We start from the raw sequence: 17333 nt of genomic DNA on the forward strand, positions 1-17333 counted from the left end.
ATTTGCACCTCAAAACGCAGGAACAGAGCTCTCTGAGTCGAGTTGAGACGAGTCGGAGTTGAGAACGAGAAGAATCGGAGTCGGAGTCGAGTCGAGAAGAACTCTTCGGAACCACCGGGAGGGGAATTCGGGTCGCTGCAGGAATCGCCAAGGAAACAGAGAAACTTCGGAACTTGGAGAAGTCAGAAGACTCCGAACCAGAACGACCCGATACCCTCGACTCCGGTCCGCTCCGTCACATCACTCCACGGACACTCACTGCCCTTTTCATAACCAACCCGGTTCATCCAAAGCGAACCACCAAGCTAGAGAGACTTCATTCAAACGGCCCGGGAAAGCCCGACCACGTCATCCCAAGGACGAGCCTGCCCAATCAGCACGCCGGGATTTCCCCAGACACGCCGAGTGGTAAAACTACCTTTCCGTCTCTACTGAATTGGCGCAGACACATATAAAGCGAGGCTAAACCTAACTTTGCTTTGTTGGTGCTCTTAGTGCGATCTCAGAACTAGCTAACAGACTTTGGACAGACAATTATCCATTTCCTTCCAACCCGTGAATGTGTGTATGAATGCATGTGTGTGTGTGTGTGTGTGTTTATGTTTAGTCTTCTCAGTGTAGTCTTGTCAAATAGTAGGTACTGTCGAATAAATTGTGTTTCATTATTACGAATTCTTGTTTGTGTGTTATGTAACTGGAAAGTCAAACTCATGCCCAGATCCGTTGTTACCTGCTCGAGGTAAAGCGAAGAATCCAATTGATTTATTTTGCTGATCACAGAGTAAATTCATATTGGTAACATACATTTAAATTGCCCTAAAACGCTGGACGTATTAAGTGATTTAAAGGTATACTTGAATTGCATACCAACGTGAATCTTTTCAGATTCAATTCCCCAAACTTGAATTGAGAACTGATTCAAATGACAATTCGTAATTATCATAATTAAAATTAGGTGTGAAAACCCTACATATAATGGTGGAGAATCAAGGCGGGCAAGATTTGATTTTCAGTTCATAATTCATAAATTTGTGATTCGTGATTTCGTGGTTTTTCTATTTTATCCGGAAGAATAGATTAAGACACAGAGACAAATTGCTGTTATTTCGTACCTCTATTTTGACATGCGAACACGTGAAAGTGCGTGTGATTTGTGAAGATTTTGAAAACTGCAGTAATCATAATATTTGTCCATAGAGACAGAGATCCGCGTTAGAGCGCGTTGAGGGAAAAAGCAAGCGTGTTCCTTGTTTATTTTCCATAAGGCCTTTGTTAATCTGTGACAGTGCGAGTTCCACTGTCATATGAATCTATTTCCTCCCTGGCAAGAGCTTAGAAGTAGCTAACTAAGTAATCCTTGGCCATTTAGTCACTGGAAGAAGTGAAATCGAGCGTAACGCAGAGAGCGTCAGAACGCGGAAGTATATGGGAGAAGAAAATTCTTGATCAAGTGAATAAACTGTGCAGACCGCCGCGTCCGATGACGTCATTGTTTAATTGCAGTATATGCATGTAAAAGTGCCTCACTTTAGCAAGTGAAGTTGTCAGTGCTAGACGAAGCTGATCGAAGTTTACTGCGTTGCGTAAATGCGCCCGTCATTTCGGTGGGCGAACTCGTACAATAGCGAATTGCACGTATCCATAGTAACGACGCGAAGTCCTAGGACGCCGTTTCCGAAGTTAATCTCAAAGTGCATAAGCGCAGTCCTCCGCGCCATATTTGAAGTTCGTGAACAGAGGCTAGGATAACTGAATCTAATGTGTTGGCATTGAAACCTATGCAAACTGTTAGCATCAGGCTAGCTCTTAGCGAATAGACCTCTGTTGTCCATTGAGTTGAATGCATTGTGTGTTTATGGTGTGTGAGTTACATCGGAACGCCGAAACCACAATAGTGGGCTTCCTCCTCCTTTCCCCTTCACGTTTATCCCCTTTCTCCTCACCTTTCCCTTACCGAGAAGAATGTTGACAAATGTTTGAACTGCCATAACCGTTGGTATTAACAAGAAACGTTTTTTTTCTTACCCTTAGCATTTCAATGATACATTGCCATCAACAAGTATAACTGCTTTTATTAATTTGATGAGATCAGGAAATATTACCAATTTTCTAGCATTGCTAATGTGAAACCTTAATGTCATTTACTAAATGCATTAGGTTCATATTCATAAATTGCAACAATATTTGCTGATCCATTTGATTATAATTGCTTCGAATACTTTGATGATAATTGCATTGAATTTCAATTATTAACTGCCGTTATTGATTGAAAATTTTAATTTCAGCTGGTGATTTGGTTAATTATAATTGCCTTTATAGTCGTGATAACACATCACTTAAATATAATCCCTGGTTTGGAATTTTAATTTCAGATTTAGCAAATTAGGGTGGCTCCCCTCCATAATTGCTATTTTGTGGATTTATTTAATTATAATTGCTTTATAATTTAATACCAATATCATAAATTTTCAATTATAATCGACTTGAACTTCCGTTTACTATTCCAGGCATAGTACCCCGGATTCTATTGCAGAAGATACTTAGTGATTAATTCAGACTTGACTCCTCAGGAAGTTTGATCATTAATTATCGCTACCAAATAGAAATTTCAAGTCATTTGCAGTTACGTTGGTGTGTACAGTTGAGTGCCTCCCTCTCAATCCTCTTTACAGGGTCTCTCCCTTGCTTAGGGCTTAGCAGCTAGCACTTCCCTAGTGCTAGGTTGGTGCAGTGACGGTTGTCTCGGAGGTGTCACAGCGAGTGAGGACCCCGTTTGAACGTGACCTTGTGCCAGCTGGGGCAAGCCAGGCCTCTCTGTCCTAGCATTGTGAGTGAACCCGCAGCAGGCATCAGCAATTGTGTAACGGAGGAGGAGTCAACACAAGCTGACCTGGGCGGAGGCTCGGGTAAACCACCCTGTCAGCTGCTGAATCGGGGAAACCGATCAGTACCCAGGGCTCTGCCCCGCAGCCTTGTCAGTCCAAGCCAGCCGTTGACGCACCTCCACCGTGGGCCCGCACCTTTGTGTCAAAAGCCGACGCTGTTTGAGAGGCTCACTGCAATACGGTCGGACAGAAGTCTGATTGACCTTACAGGAGCACAGGGGCGCCCAGACGGAGAGCCACACCGCTGTACTCCGACAGGTTAATCGCCCTCATCACCAAAGCCTAGGTCTAAACCCCTTTGCTAAACCCATTTGGCTACACCCATAAGTAAGTAGGGCCTATTCAACCCTCAAGTAACTTAACTTATCACACCAACACAGTAAGACCAACCCTTAGGTATCAGGCTTAACAGCATCACCCTTTGTCAACTTTGTTTACAGTGTAAGCAACTCTCTCTTCTCTCCCTTCTTGTTCCTCTCCTCTGATCTGACTGCTGCTGCTGCTTCTGAGATCGCACCTGTGGGAACCAGGAAAGCAAAGAATTTAATTTGAGACATTTCTGATCAGTATCGGGTGAAACTTGACGACATTGTTTCAAATTGTTCATGCTCACAAACCTTCCCTTCTCAGCGTGTTATCCTACCCAGCCGAAACCAAAGTCGATCGACGAGGAATCGTAAACACGACCCCAGGAACAATCTACTTGGTGCACGGAGTCAATCTAACCAACTAAAAGCTAACACTGTCATTGCTATTGTTTTATCCTCGCCCGGAGGAGATTCTAATGGCAATCGCAGTCTTAGTACTTAGAAATCCCCATTTAGAAACTCCTAAAAGCATCCTCTAACTTAGGGAAAAGAGACAGTGATAGAGCCTAACCCCTCCTTCCTTGACCAGGAAAGAGTGTGTTACCTCCCCCCCCTCTCTGTCTCTCTCTCTCTCTCTCCCTCTCTATCTCCCTCTCTTACGTCTCTTACAGGTAGCTCCTCCCTTTCTCTAAAAAAAAAGGAGAAGAAAAGAAGCAAGGACCGCCTGTTACAGGAGAACGAAACGCCCAGCTATCCCTTCTTCCTGTTCTGTGTTGTCTTCTGTTCTCTGTCGTCCTGTGTGTGGTTACTAATTGTCTCCCCAGAAACGCCAGTTAGAAGCACACCCACCAGAGGATTACAGTCACAGAGAACCACACCCACCTGACACCTCACATTTAGCATCAACTGACACCAAACATCTACACCTCTGTCTTTCCTTGCTGTTGTCTGTTCTGCCTTGTTTGGTTGTTATTTTCTTCCAGGTCTGTGTCAGTCACGTTCCCCCTCGCCGCACCAAAACATGTCTCACACAGCAGACAACGTTGGTCACTGGGAAGACCTGGAAACATGGCTAAGTGTTGCAACCAGCAGCCTCCTACCCAAGGCCGCGGAAACACTAAAGCATCAGACCCAGGAACAGCTGGATGACAACCTAACAAGCCTAATGAAACAGGACCCAAGCCAAGGCTACAACAACAAAGAGCTAGCAAAGATCACCTGCTCCTAAGTCACACCTCATCGCTACCCTCAAACTGAGTGACAGGCGCGCCGCCGATCTCCAACAGGAGCTGACATGCGCACAGCGACGCATCAAACAGCTGGAACTGGAGGCTCAGGAACAACAGGAAAAGCTGGATGAGGAGAGAAAGGACCCAGAGGAGATCACCACGCTCAAAGCCTTGCTAGCAGCTTCCACACAAGAGGTGAAACAAACCAAAAGAGACTTTGACAATGCTGCCAACAACCTCCAGTACGCAGAACAGCTACTGGAGAAGGCAAAGACTGACATTAGAGACAAGGCCGGCAGAATCAAAGCCCTCGAAGCTCACTTGAACGAGTCAAGGAATCAGATCAGCCGCCTAGAACAACAGCTGGACTACGTCAAAGAGGAATCCGACGGTGTCAAGGAGGAACTCAGACACGCCTACGACCTGCGCGCTGAGCCACCGAGGACACGAGAGGCACCAACGTCACCCCTGCCAAGTAGGACCAGGTCTCCCGTGCTTGTACAGGCAAGTGAACAAAGGGGGAAAGAGGCGATGCTGAAACACTCACCAGCTCCCTCTGAAGAGACATACCTCGCGAGAAGGCCAAGAGGAACGGACCCAGCCAGCCAAAGAGCATCACACGGCCTGGACCTAAAAGACCTAGACAAGATCGCCAGGAACATCGTCAAGTTCACCCCGGGTGTGCCAAGTAGTCCAGACGTTCAAACCTATCTGCAGGACGTCGAATTCCATCTGGAAGTAAGACCTCACGTCACTGATAAAGATAGACTCTATTTACTGCGAGCAACATCAAGCCCTGATGTACGCAGCTTCCTGGACCGGCAACCAGCCCAGACAAAGGCTGATTACCATCTGCTCCGAGAGGCTCTCATCAAGGAATTTGATGACCCCGAGTCAGAACAAGGACTAGTAGCCGCCCTGGAGATCAGACAAGGCCGTCATGAGTCTCCGCAAGCCTACTACAGCCGACTCAGGAGAGCATACTTCGGAACTCGCAACGAGCCCGAAATGGAACAGGACATGAACTTTAAGACTCTCTTTCTCAGGAACCTACATCCTGGGGTAAGCCACCATCTAGGCGTGCTAGCATGTCCGCGCACAATGACCATTCAGCAGCTGCGCGACTTAGCACACAAAGCCTACAGCAAACAAAAGATGGCTGCAGAGAAAGGCGCTAAAGCTCCGACGGTCCTCGACTTCAACACACAAAGTCACGGACTGCCTCTAGAGGGTGCCCAACATCAAGACAGCTTCAAGCCGTCAAGAAAAGAGTGGAACGCGTCCAACAGAGAGCAAGACTTCCACGCAGGTACCAGACCCAAGCAGAGAAACGGCCGCTGGGATGGACCACGTGAACGACAGCGCTCGCCTGGACGCCACTGGGAAAAGTCATGGGACAGTTCAAGACCGCAGGAAGGTCAGTGGGAGAGATCGTGGAATCAGTCAACCTCCTTTAGAAACCAAAGGGGGAAGAGCTCCTGGGATGGCAACGGAACCTCCATGGGTAGAGCACAAACACACCCTGGAGCAACCAGCCCAAGGACTCGACGAAAGAACTTTCAAACTGAATCCACACACGAGCAAAAGACATCACCGTTTTTTTACTCACAAGAACTGATGAAGAGCATGATGAGAGAGTTTTTCCAGCAAATGAAGGAAGATTGGAAGTGGGAAAAGAAAGAGAAGCCGGATTCAGCCTGACTGGCAGCCGGACGAGACAGCAGCGACCACCCGACCCAACCAGACACAGAGAATAGCACTTCCTCCCGCACACTCAAAGAACCATAATGACCATAACTTCAGATGGACGAGAAATCCTACCTGAAACCCCAGCAATCGAGTTAGCCCCTAACTCACCATATGATGCTTCAAACCACGGCATCATCCAACAAACACCTGCCACTGAAACCACTCTGGTTCCTGAAAGTGCTGTCCTGGTCGTCTGCCACTCGTCCGAAGAACTGCAGATTAGCCCTGATATCCTCCCCATCTCATCCCAAACTCCAGTCCCTCAACTCCTGGGTGATCTCATTGAGAGAGGTATAGCAAGAAAGTTTTACCTCTCCGTCATCATCGAACGCCACATCAGGGTCGAAGCCCTTCTGGACACAGGAGCTGACATCACACTAATGTCAGCAGAACTCCTCGGAAAAATCCAGGAAGGAGCAAAGACATTAAATGGCCCCTCAAACTTCAAAGATGTGAGCTGAACCTTCAAGTATACTCCCACACGGGCCTACAACTGACACAGGTGGCCCCGATTCACCTAACTGTGGGTCCGATGAACCTCATCCACCCAGTCTACATCTCACCCCTAAAGACTTACCCACTGCTAATCGGAAAGGACCTGCTTAATCGCTTTAAGCCACTAATAGACTTTAAGCACTTGAAGTTGTGGACACAAGTCCGTGAACCTCTGCCCTTCCAGTCAGTAAACGTTCAGGAGTTGCAGTGCCAAGCCACAGACACCACTGCCCGTTTACAGACCGCCGAGGCAATGTCAAGGTCACAAGCAATTTCAAGTTCAAGCAGCAAGAACCACGACAAAGACTTCAACGACCAAACAGATGCCTCGCTAAAGCAGGTGCATTACATGGAGAGTCCTGGACGCTCCATTCCCACCCACCCAACCCAGCTGTGGCAGCCATCACCCGCCGCCTACACGCCACTGGCGTTGCGATCCCCACCTCCTCCCGTATCTCCATCTCGCCACAGTTTGCTGCTGACGATCTCAGTACCCTTCAAGCGTCGGATCCAGCACTGCAAACCATCAGTGCACACATTTCTGACCCAGCTACCGCACCCGTTTCTGACTTCGACCTAGCCACCTCCTCTGACCTCCGCCACCTGCACTCCATCAAGCACATGCTGCATCTCAAAGACGGCGTTCTCACGTATGTCCCTGAGCCACTCGCTACGCCCACGGCTCGTAGTGCCTCAGAGCCAAAGGGGGATAATGTTGACATACGCCCACGATGCACCATGCGCTGGACACCATGGCGCCAAGGCCACCTATGAGACACTCAAACGAGTGGTATACTGGCCTGGCATGCAGCACGACGTGGCGGAATACATGAAAGGATGCCTGGTCTGTTGCCAGTTTCAACCGGCGAATGCAAATCACCGCGCACCACTGCAAAGGAAAGGAATGACCTTCCCATGGTCAGGCCTCCAAATAGACTGGGTAGGACCCCTGCCACGGTCAACACGAGGTAACAAGTACTTCCTTAACGTGGTCTGCGAGTTCACAAAGTGGATAGAGTGCCCCCAGCTCCGAATGACACGGCAGAAACAACAGCCTACCTCTTGATGAACCATATTCTCAAAAGATTTGGAATGCCCTTGAGTGTCAATTCAGACCGAGGAACTCACTTCACCGCTGAGCTCATGCAAGAAATGTGGAAACTCCTGGGTGTGCAAGCCAAGCTGCACATAAGCCACCACCCAATCTCTTCTGGACAGGTGGAACGTGCCAACAAGACAGTGGTCAGCATGCTGAAGAAGTACGTGTCCGCCAATCAGAAGGATTGGGATGTCAAACTTCCTGGTACTAATGGCCATCAGGTCCACTCCTCACCGGTCCACCGGAGTACCCCCATTCGAAATGATGACGGGAGACGATGACACTACCCTTACACCTGCTGGACCAACCGGTGACATGAACCTTGTCACTGCCTACACCACGCACCAGTACCTAGAAGAGTTGCATCAGCACCTGAGAACGACTTTCGCCTTTGCACAGCAACAACTCCAAAGCAGCGGAAGGTCGTAAGGCTTACTATGACAGGAAGGCCTCATATCAGGAACTTGAGGTCGGAGACAAAGTGTGGTACTACAGTTTCGCCCAGCCACGGCCAAACACCCCTCATCGATTGTCAAAGAAGTTCCTACCTCACTGGACGGGACCCCACGAAATCGTAGACAAACTGTTACCTGTTGCCTACCGAATCAAGATTCGACAGGGGCGCAGCGAGCCAGCCCTGCGATGGGTACACCGGAACCAGATAAAGAGGCACCAGGGCTCCAAGAGACAAGGAAAGGGGGAGACCAAACCCACTGACACAGACCGACTATCGCACCTCACTGATGTAATTCCTCACCCACTAGGGAAACACATAGCCAGGTTTTCAAGCACAACACCTACACGCTCCTTCACCGCACTGCTAGAACCAACACTCTAGTAACAAGGAGTTTCTCCACACATGTGACCATTGTTTGTTGTCCTAACCTCACTCCAATGTCCTTGTGTCCCTTCTGTGTTGTCTTTTCCTTCTCTTCCTCTCTTTGTTTCCCTTTTTCCCTCTAGGCCCTTTTACAGGAACACCCTTAACCATTCCCTCACATCAGGTCCTGACAATAAGATTGACTCCCCGCACCAAGTCCATAGATTGAGCGCAAATGTCGTATCAAGTTTCTCACCCGATCTGCCCAAATTCCAAATTTCTGCACCACAGTTCAGTTAGCGATGGAAATGTTGTTTGTGGATGTCTGTTCTCTTTGTCCATTGTTCCAGTGCCCGATGGCGACGCTCGCAACGGAACCTCATCGCGCAAAAGGGGGATATGTGGGGCCTCGATGAACAGACACGAACCATAAAAGGGGGAATCGCTCTAGAACCAGGTCGTAAAATCGCGCATCCTCCGCACCCCGGACCATAAAGGCAATCAAGATGGTCAGCCGAGCGATGCAGAGCGCCGCAACGTCTACCAAACATTCTCAAGGGACTGTCGCTGCAGTGAGCTCGACCAATCCGAGTACCCACGCCAAGATTGGGATGATTGAAACTGCAACATCTGGTCGACAGCACGATAACTCGTTTCTGCGCACTGATCTGGGACCAGTTCTACCAAGCCACCAAGTCAAAAGGTGATAAGACTCGCGGTGAATCAACGTGGTCAGGACAGCCTCACACTTTCAACCCCCAGGAGGGTTGCTCTGTCCCAACATACATTCCTTAAAAGCGCGCCTTTTTCCTTTTCGCTACAATAAAGGAACTGCCAGGACACACATAAAACCACTAAACGAACAATCTAAATGCCTTCCTTTCAAACGAATAAAGGTTCATCTGTAAATAACTGCTTAATAAATGTTTTGGGATGTATGTAGGAACCGCTATATACTCTTTAAATAATCCTCTAACAGAGAGCGTTCCATAAGCGCTAGATAATGCATGTTTGATATCAAATTGAAGCTTACGATGTTTCCAATATCGTGATGAATGAATATATGTGTTTGTGCAATGCACAACAGTGTATTCCACTTATAAGCTTTTGATAGGGAACAGAAGTGCAGAATGTCAATTCTAACTGGGATAAAGTATGCACGAAACCGAGTCGAAAGCAGGCGTGGACACGCCCTTCGACCTCGGATTGGACAACTGCCCAGGCACGGCCCAAAATTTGCACCTCAAAACGCAGGAACAGAGCTCTCTGAGTCGAGTTGAGGCAGTCGGAGTTGAGAACGAGAAGAATCGAGTCGGAGTCGAGTCGAGAAGAACTCTTGGAACCACCGGGAGGGGAATTCGGTCGCTGCAGGAATCGCCAAGGAAACAGAGAAACTTCGGAACTTGGAGAAGTCAGAAGACTCGAACCAGAACGACCCGATACCCTCGACTCGGTCCGCTCCGTCACATCACTCCACGGACACTCACTGCCCTTTTCATAACCAACCCGGTTCATCCAAAGCGAACCACCAAGCTAGAGAGACTTCATTCAAACGGCCCGGAAAGCCCGACCACGTCATCCAAGGACGAGCCTGCCCAATCAGCACGCCGGGATTTCCCCAGACACGCCGAGTGGTAAAACTACCTTTCCGTCTCTACTGAATTGGCGCGAGACACATATAAGCGAGGCTAAACCTAACTTTGCTTTGTTGGTGCTCTTAGTGCGATCTCAGAACTAGCTAACAGACTTTGGACAGACAATTATCCATTTCCTTCCAACCCGTGAATGTGTGTATGAATGCATGTGTGTGTGTGTGTGTGTGTTTATGTTTAGTCTTCTCAGTGTAGTCTTGTCAAATAGTAGGTACTGTCGAATAAATTGTGTTTCATTATTACGAATTCTTGTTTGTGTGTTATGTAACTGGAAAGTCAAACTCATGCCCAGATCCGTTGTTACCTGCTCGAGGTAAAGCGAAGAATCCAATTGATTTATTTTGCTGATCACAGAGTAAATTCATATTGGTAACATACATTTAAATTGCCCTAAAACGCTGGACGTATTAAGTGATTTAAAGGTATACTTGAATTGCATACCAACGTGAATCTTTTCAGATTCAATTCCCCAAACTTGAATTGAGAACTGATTCAAATGACAATTCGTAATTATCATAATTAAAATTAGGTGTGAAAACCCTACATAACCCTAACCTAACCCTTACCTAACCCTAACCCTAAACCTAACACCTAAAACCTAACACCTAACACCTAACACCTAACACCTAACACCTAACCTAACCCTAAGCCTTACCTAATACTAACCCTAACTTAACCCTAACCCTAACCCTAACCCAACCCAACCCAACCAACCCTAAACCTAAACCTAAACCTAAACCTAAACCTAAACCTAATCCTAACCCTAAACTAAACCCTAACACTAACCCTAATCCTAACTCTAAACCAAACCCTAACACTAACCCTTACCCTAAAGCCCAAAGTCTAAGCCCCGAACCCTAACTCTAACCCTAATCCTTACCCTAACCCTTACCCTTACCCTTACCCTAAACCTAACCTAACCCTAACCCAACCCTAACCCTAATCCTAACCCTAAACCTAACCCTAACCCTAACCCTAACCCTAACCCTAACCTTAAACCTAACTCTAACCCTAACCCTAACCCTAATCCTCAGCCCTAACCCTAAACAAACCCTAATTCTAACCCTAACTCTAAACCTAAACCTAAACCAAACCCTAACACTAACCCTAAACCAAACCCTAACCCTAACCCTAACCCCTAAACTTAACCCTAACCCAACCCTAAACCTAACCCTAAACCTAACCCTAACCCTAACCCTAACCCTAACCCTAACCCTAACCGTAACCTAACACTAACCCTAACACTAAACCTTACCCTAACACTAACCCAAACCCTAACACTAACCCTATTCTTAACCTAACCCTAACCTAACCCTAACCCTAACCCTAACCCTAACTCTAACCCTAACCTTAACCCTAACCTTAACCTTAACCTTAACCTTAACCTTAACCTGAACCTTAACCTTAACCCTAACCCTAACCCTAACCCTATCCTTAACCCTTACCCTAAACTAACCCTAAGCCTAACCCTAACCCTAACCCTAACCTAAACCTAAATCTAACCCTAACCTAACCCTAAACCAAACCCTAACCCTAACCCTAACCCTAAACCTAAACCTAAACCTAAACCTAAACCTAAACCTAAACCTAAACCTAACCTAACCCTAAGAATCTAACACTAACCCTAACACTAAACCTTACCCTAACACTAACCCAAACCCTAACCCTAACCCTAACTCTAACCCTAATTTAATTTTAACCTAATTTAACCTTAACCTGAACCTTAATTTAATTTTAACCTAATTTTAACCTAACCCCTATCTTAACCCTTACCCTAAACTAACCCTAAGCCTAACCCTAACCCTAACCCTAACCTAAACCTAAACCTAAATCTAACCCTAACCCTAACCCTAAACCAAACCCTAACCCTAACCCTAAACCTAAACCTAAACCTAAACCTAAACCTAAACCTAAACCTAACCCTAACCTAACCTAAACCTAAACCTAAATCAAACCCTAACTCTAAACGTAACCCTAACCCTAACCATAACCTAACTCTAACACTAAACCTTACCCTAACACTAACCCAAACCCTAACATAACCCTAACCCTACCCTAACCCTAACCCTACACCTAACACCTAACACCTAACACCTAACACCTAAGCCTAACTATATTCCTAAGCCTTACCTAATACTAACCCTAACCTAACCTATCCTACCCCTAACCCTAACCCTAACCCTAACCCAACACTAAACCTAAACCTAAACCTAAACCTAACCTTAACCCTAACTTTAACCCTAACTCTAACCCTAACCCTAACCCTAACCCTATCCCTAACGATAACCCTAACCCTAACCTTAACCCTAACCCTAACCCTAACCCTAACCCTAATCCTAATCCTAAACCTAAACCTAACCCTAACCCTAACCCTAACCTTAACCCTAACCCTAATTTTAACCCTAACCCTAACCCTAACCCTAACGATAACCCTAACCTTAAGCCTAACCCTAACCCTAACCCTAACCCTAAGCCTATCCGTAACCGTAACCGTAATCGTAACCCTAACCCTAACCCTAACTCAAATCCTAACCTTAAGCCTAAGCCTAACTCTAACTCTAACCCTAAACCTGAACCTAAACCTAAACCTAAACCTAAACCTAACTTTAACCCTAACCCTAACGATAACCCTAACCCTAACCTTAACCTTAACCCTAACCCTAACCCTAACCCTAATCCTAACCTAACCCTAACCCTAACCCTAACCTTAACTCCTAACCCTATCCAGAATCAGAATCAGAATCAGAATCAGAATCAGAAACAGAATCAGAAACTTTAACCCTAACCCTAACCCTAACCCTAACCTAACACTAACAATAAACCTTACCCTAACACTAACCCAAACCCTAACATAACCCTATCCCTAACCTTAACCCTAACTCTAACTCTAACCCTAACCTAATTTCCTAACCTAACCCTAACCTAACCTAAACCTAACCTAACCCTTTACCTAACCCTAACACCAAATCCTAACCTAACCCTAACCTAACCCCTAACTCTAACCTATGCCTAACCCTAACCCTAAACCTAACGATAACCCTAACCTAACCCCTAACCTAACCTAACCCTAACCTTAAACCTAACCCTAATGCTAAATCCTAATCCAAATCCTAACCCTTACCCTAACCATTACCCTAAACATAACCTAACCCTAACCTAACCTAACCTAACCTAACCTAACCTAACCTAACCTAATCTAACCTAACCTAACCTAACTTATTTTCCTAACCCTAACCCTAACCTAACCTAACCTAACCTAACCCTAACCTAGCCTATTCCTAACCCTAACCCTAACCCTAACCCTAACCTAACCTAACCTAACCTAACCTAACCCTAACCTATTCCTAACCTAACCCTAACCCTAAACCTAACCCTAACCCCTGACCTAACCCTATCCGTGACTGTAACCGTATTAGAATTAACCCTAACCCTAACCTAACCCTAACTCTAACCCTAACCCTAACCCTAACCCCTAACCCTAACCCTAACCCTAACCTAATTTAACACTAAATTTTGCCTAACACTAACTCAAACCCTAACCTAACCTAACCTATTCCTAACCCTAACCTTAACCTAACCCTAACTTAGCCTATTCCTAACCCTAACCCTAACCTTAACCTAACCTAACCTAACCTAACCTAACCTAACCTAACCTAACCCTAACCCTAACCCTAACCTAACCCCTTACCCTAACTTAACCTAACATAACCTAACATAACCTAACCTAACCTAACCCAATCCAACCGTAAATCAGAATCAGTAACTCCTAACCCTAACCTAACCTAAGCCTAACCTAACACTAACACTTTAAACCTTACCTAACACTAACCCAAACCCTAACATAACCCTAACCTAACCTTTTACCTAACCCTAACCCCAACCCCTAACCCTAAACCTAACGATAACCCTAACCCTATCCTAACCTAATACTAACCCTAACTCTAACCCTAACGCTAACCCTAATCCAAATCCTAACCCTTACCCTAATCATTACCCTAACCCTAACCCTAACCCTAACCCTAAACATAACGATAACCCTAACCCTAACCCTAAACCTAACCCTAATGCTAACCCTAATCCAAATCCTAACCCTTACCCTAACCATTACCCTAAACATAACCCTAACCCTAACTTTAACCTAACCTAACCTAACCTAACCTAACCTAACCTAACCTATTTTAACCCTAACCCTAACCTAATTTTAACCTTTAACCCTAACCTAGCCTAATTCTAATTTTAATTTAACTTTTTAACCTAACCTAACCTAACATAACTCTAACCTAACCTATTTCTAACCTAACCTAACCAAATTTTGATTTTAACCTAACCTATCCGTGACTGTAACTAGTAACCGTAACCATAACCCTAACCTAACCTAACCTAACCTAACCCTAACCCTAACCCTAAACCTAAACCTAAATCAAACCCTAACTCTAAACGTAACCCTAACCCTAACCATAACCTAACTCTAACACTAAACCTTACCCTAACACTAACCCAAACCCTAACATAACCTAACCCTACCTAACCTTAACCTACACCTACACCTAATACCTAACATTTAATACACCTAACACTCTAAGCCTAACTATAACCTAAGTTTTACTTAATACTAAGCCTAATTCTAATTTTATCCTTACCTAATTCTAACCTAATTTTAACCCTAATTTTAACCCTAATTTTAATTTAACATTTAAATTTAAAGCCTAAGCCTAATTTAACCTTAATTTTAATTTTTAACTCTAATTTTAATTTTAACACTAATTTTATCTTAATGATAATTTTAATTTTAATTTAATTTTAATTTTAATTTTAATTTTAACCTAACCTAATCCTAATCCTAACCTAAACCTAACCTAACCCTAATTTTAATTTTAACCCTAATTTTACCCCTCCTAATTTTAACCTTAACCTAACCTAACCCTAACTTTAAGCCTAACCTAATTCCTAACCCTAATTCCTAACCCTAACCCTAACCTAACCTAATTGCCCTAGAATTGTAATCATAACTGTAACCGTAATTATCTTGTAACCGTAAACCTAACCTAACCTAACTCAAATCCTAACCTTAAGCCTAAGCCTAACTCTAACTCTAACCCTAAACCTGAACCTAAAACCTAAACCTAAACCTAAACCTAAACCTAACTTTAACTGCCTTAAACCTAACGATAACCCCAAGCCTAACTTTAACCTTAACTCCTAACCTCCTAACCTAACCTAATCCTAATTCTAACTTCTAACTAACCTAACTCCTAACCTTAACCCTAACCCTATCTTAATCCGTATTCAGACCGTAGAATTAAGAATCAGTAACCGTAATTGTGAATTAAGAATTAACACCTAACTCCTAACCCTAACCCTAACCTAACACTAATTTTAACACTTTAACCCAATTTTAACATAACCCTATCCCTAACTTTAACCTAACTTTAACTCTAACTCTAACCTAATTTCCTAACCCTAACCTAAACCTAATTTAACCCTTACCTAACCCTAACACTAGCCTTCTAATTTTAACCTAACCTAACCCTAACTCTACTTTTTAACCCTAATTTAATTTAAGCCTAAACCTAACCGATAACCCTAACCCTAACCCTAACCCTAACCCTAATTTAGCCCTAATTTTAATACTAACCCTTTAATCCAAATCCTAACCTTTTACCCTAACCATTGCCTAAACATAACCCTAACCCTAACCTAACCTAACCTAACCTAACCTAACCTAACCTAACCTAACCTAACTTTAACCTATTCCTAACCCTAACCCTAACCCTAACCCTAACCCTAACCTAGCCTATTCCTAACCCTAACCCTAACCCTAACCCTAACCTAATCCAACCTAACCTAACCTAACCTAACCTAACCTAACCTATTCCTAACCCTAACCCTAACCCTAACCCTAACCCTAACCCTAACCCTGACCCTAACCCTAACCCTATCCGTGACTGTAACCGTAACCGTAACCCTAACCCTAACCCTAACCCTAACCCTAACCCTAACTCTAACCCTAACCCTAACTCCTAACCCTAACCCTAACCTAACACTAACACTAAACCTTACCCTAACACTAACCCAAACCCTAACCTAACCTAACCTATTCCTAACCCTAACCCTAACCCTAACTTAGCCTATTCCTAACCCTAACCCTAACCTAACCTAACCTAACCTAACCTAACCTAACACTAACCCAAACCCTAACATAACCCTAACCCTACCCTAACCCTAACCCTACACCTAACACCTAACACCTAACACCTAAGCCTAACTATAACCCTAAGTCTTACCTAATACTAACCCTAACCTAACCCTATCCCTACCCCTAACCCTAACCTAACCCTTAACCTAACCCCAACACTAAACCTAAACCTAAACCTAAACCTAACCTTAACCTAACTTTAACCTAACTCTAACCTAACCTAACTCCTAACCCCTATCCTAGCAAAACCTAACCCTAATTTAACCTAACCCTAACCCTAACCTAACCCTAATACTAATCCTAAACCTAAACCTAACCCTAAATTTAACCTTAACCTAACCTAATTTTAACCTAACCTAACCTAACCTAACGATAAGTAATTCTAACCTTAAGCCTAACCTAACCTAACCTAACCCTAACCTTAACCTCTAACCCTAACCCAGAATTGTAATCAGTAACCGTAACCGTAACCGTAACTATAACCGTAATCGTAATTGAACCCTAACCTAACCTCCTAACCCTAACCTAACTCAAATCCTAACCTTAAGCCTAAGCCTAACTCTAACTCTAACCTAAACCTAAACCTAAACCTAAACCTAAACCTAAGCCTAAACCTAACTTAAACCCTAACCCTAACCCTAACCTAATTAATAACCTTAATTTTAACTTAACCTTTAAACCTAACCCCTAACCCTTAACCTAACCTAATCCTAACCTAACTCCTAACCCTAACCTATTTACCTTAACCTCTAACCTATCCGTAATCAGAATTTTAACCGTAACTTCTTAACCCTAACCTAACCTAACTTTTTAACTAACACTAACAATAAACCTTACCCTAACACTAACCCAAACCCTAAACATAACCTATCCTAACCTTAACCTAACTCTAACTCTAAC

At 44.6% G+C, this 17333-nt stretch overlaps 1 protein-coding gene across 1 annotated transcript; it reads left to right on the forward strand.

Moving 5' to 3' along the window:
• Window positions 1-3827: 3827 nt before the first annotated feature.
• Window positions 3828-6183, forward strand: LOC122355310. Its single transcript, XM_043253421.1, is given in 4 exon segments — window positions 3828-4412; window positions 4414-4897; window positions 5024-5810; window positions 5853-6183. Coding segments are annotated over 4 exon segments (1740 nt in total). The 5' UTR covers window positions 3828-4214; the 3' UTR covers window positions 6124-6183.
• Window positions 6184-17333: the final 11150 nt, after the last annotated feature.

This window comes from Puntigrus tetrazona, chromosome 12 (genome assembly GCF_018831695.1).
Source record: "Puntigrus tetrazona isolate hp1 chromosome 12, ASM1883169v1, whole genome shotgun sequence".
Lineage (NCBI taxonomy): Eukaryota > Metazoa > Chordata > Actinopteri > Cypriniformes > Cyprinidae > Puntigrus > Puntigrus tetrazona.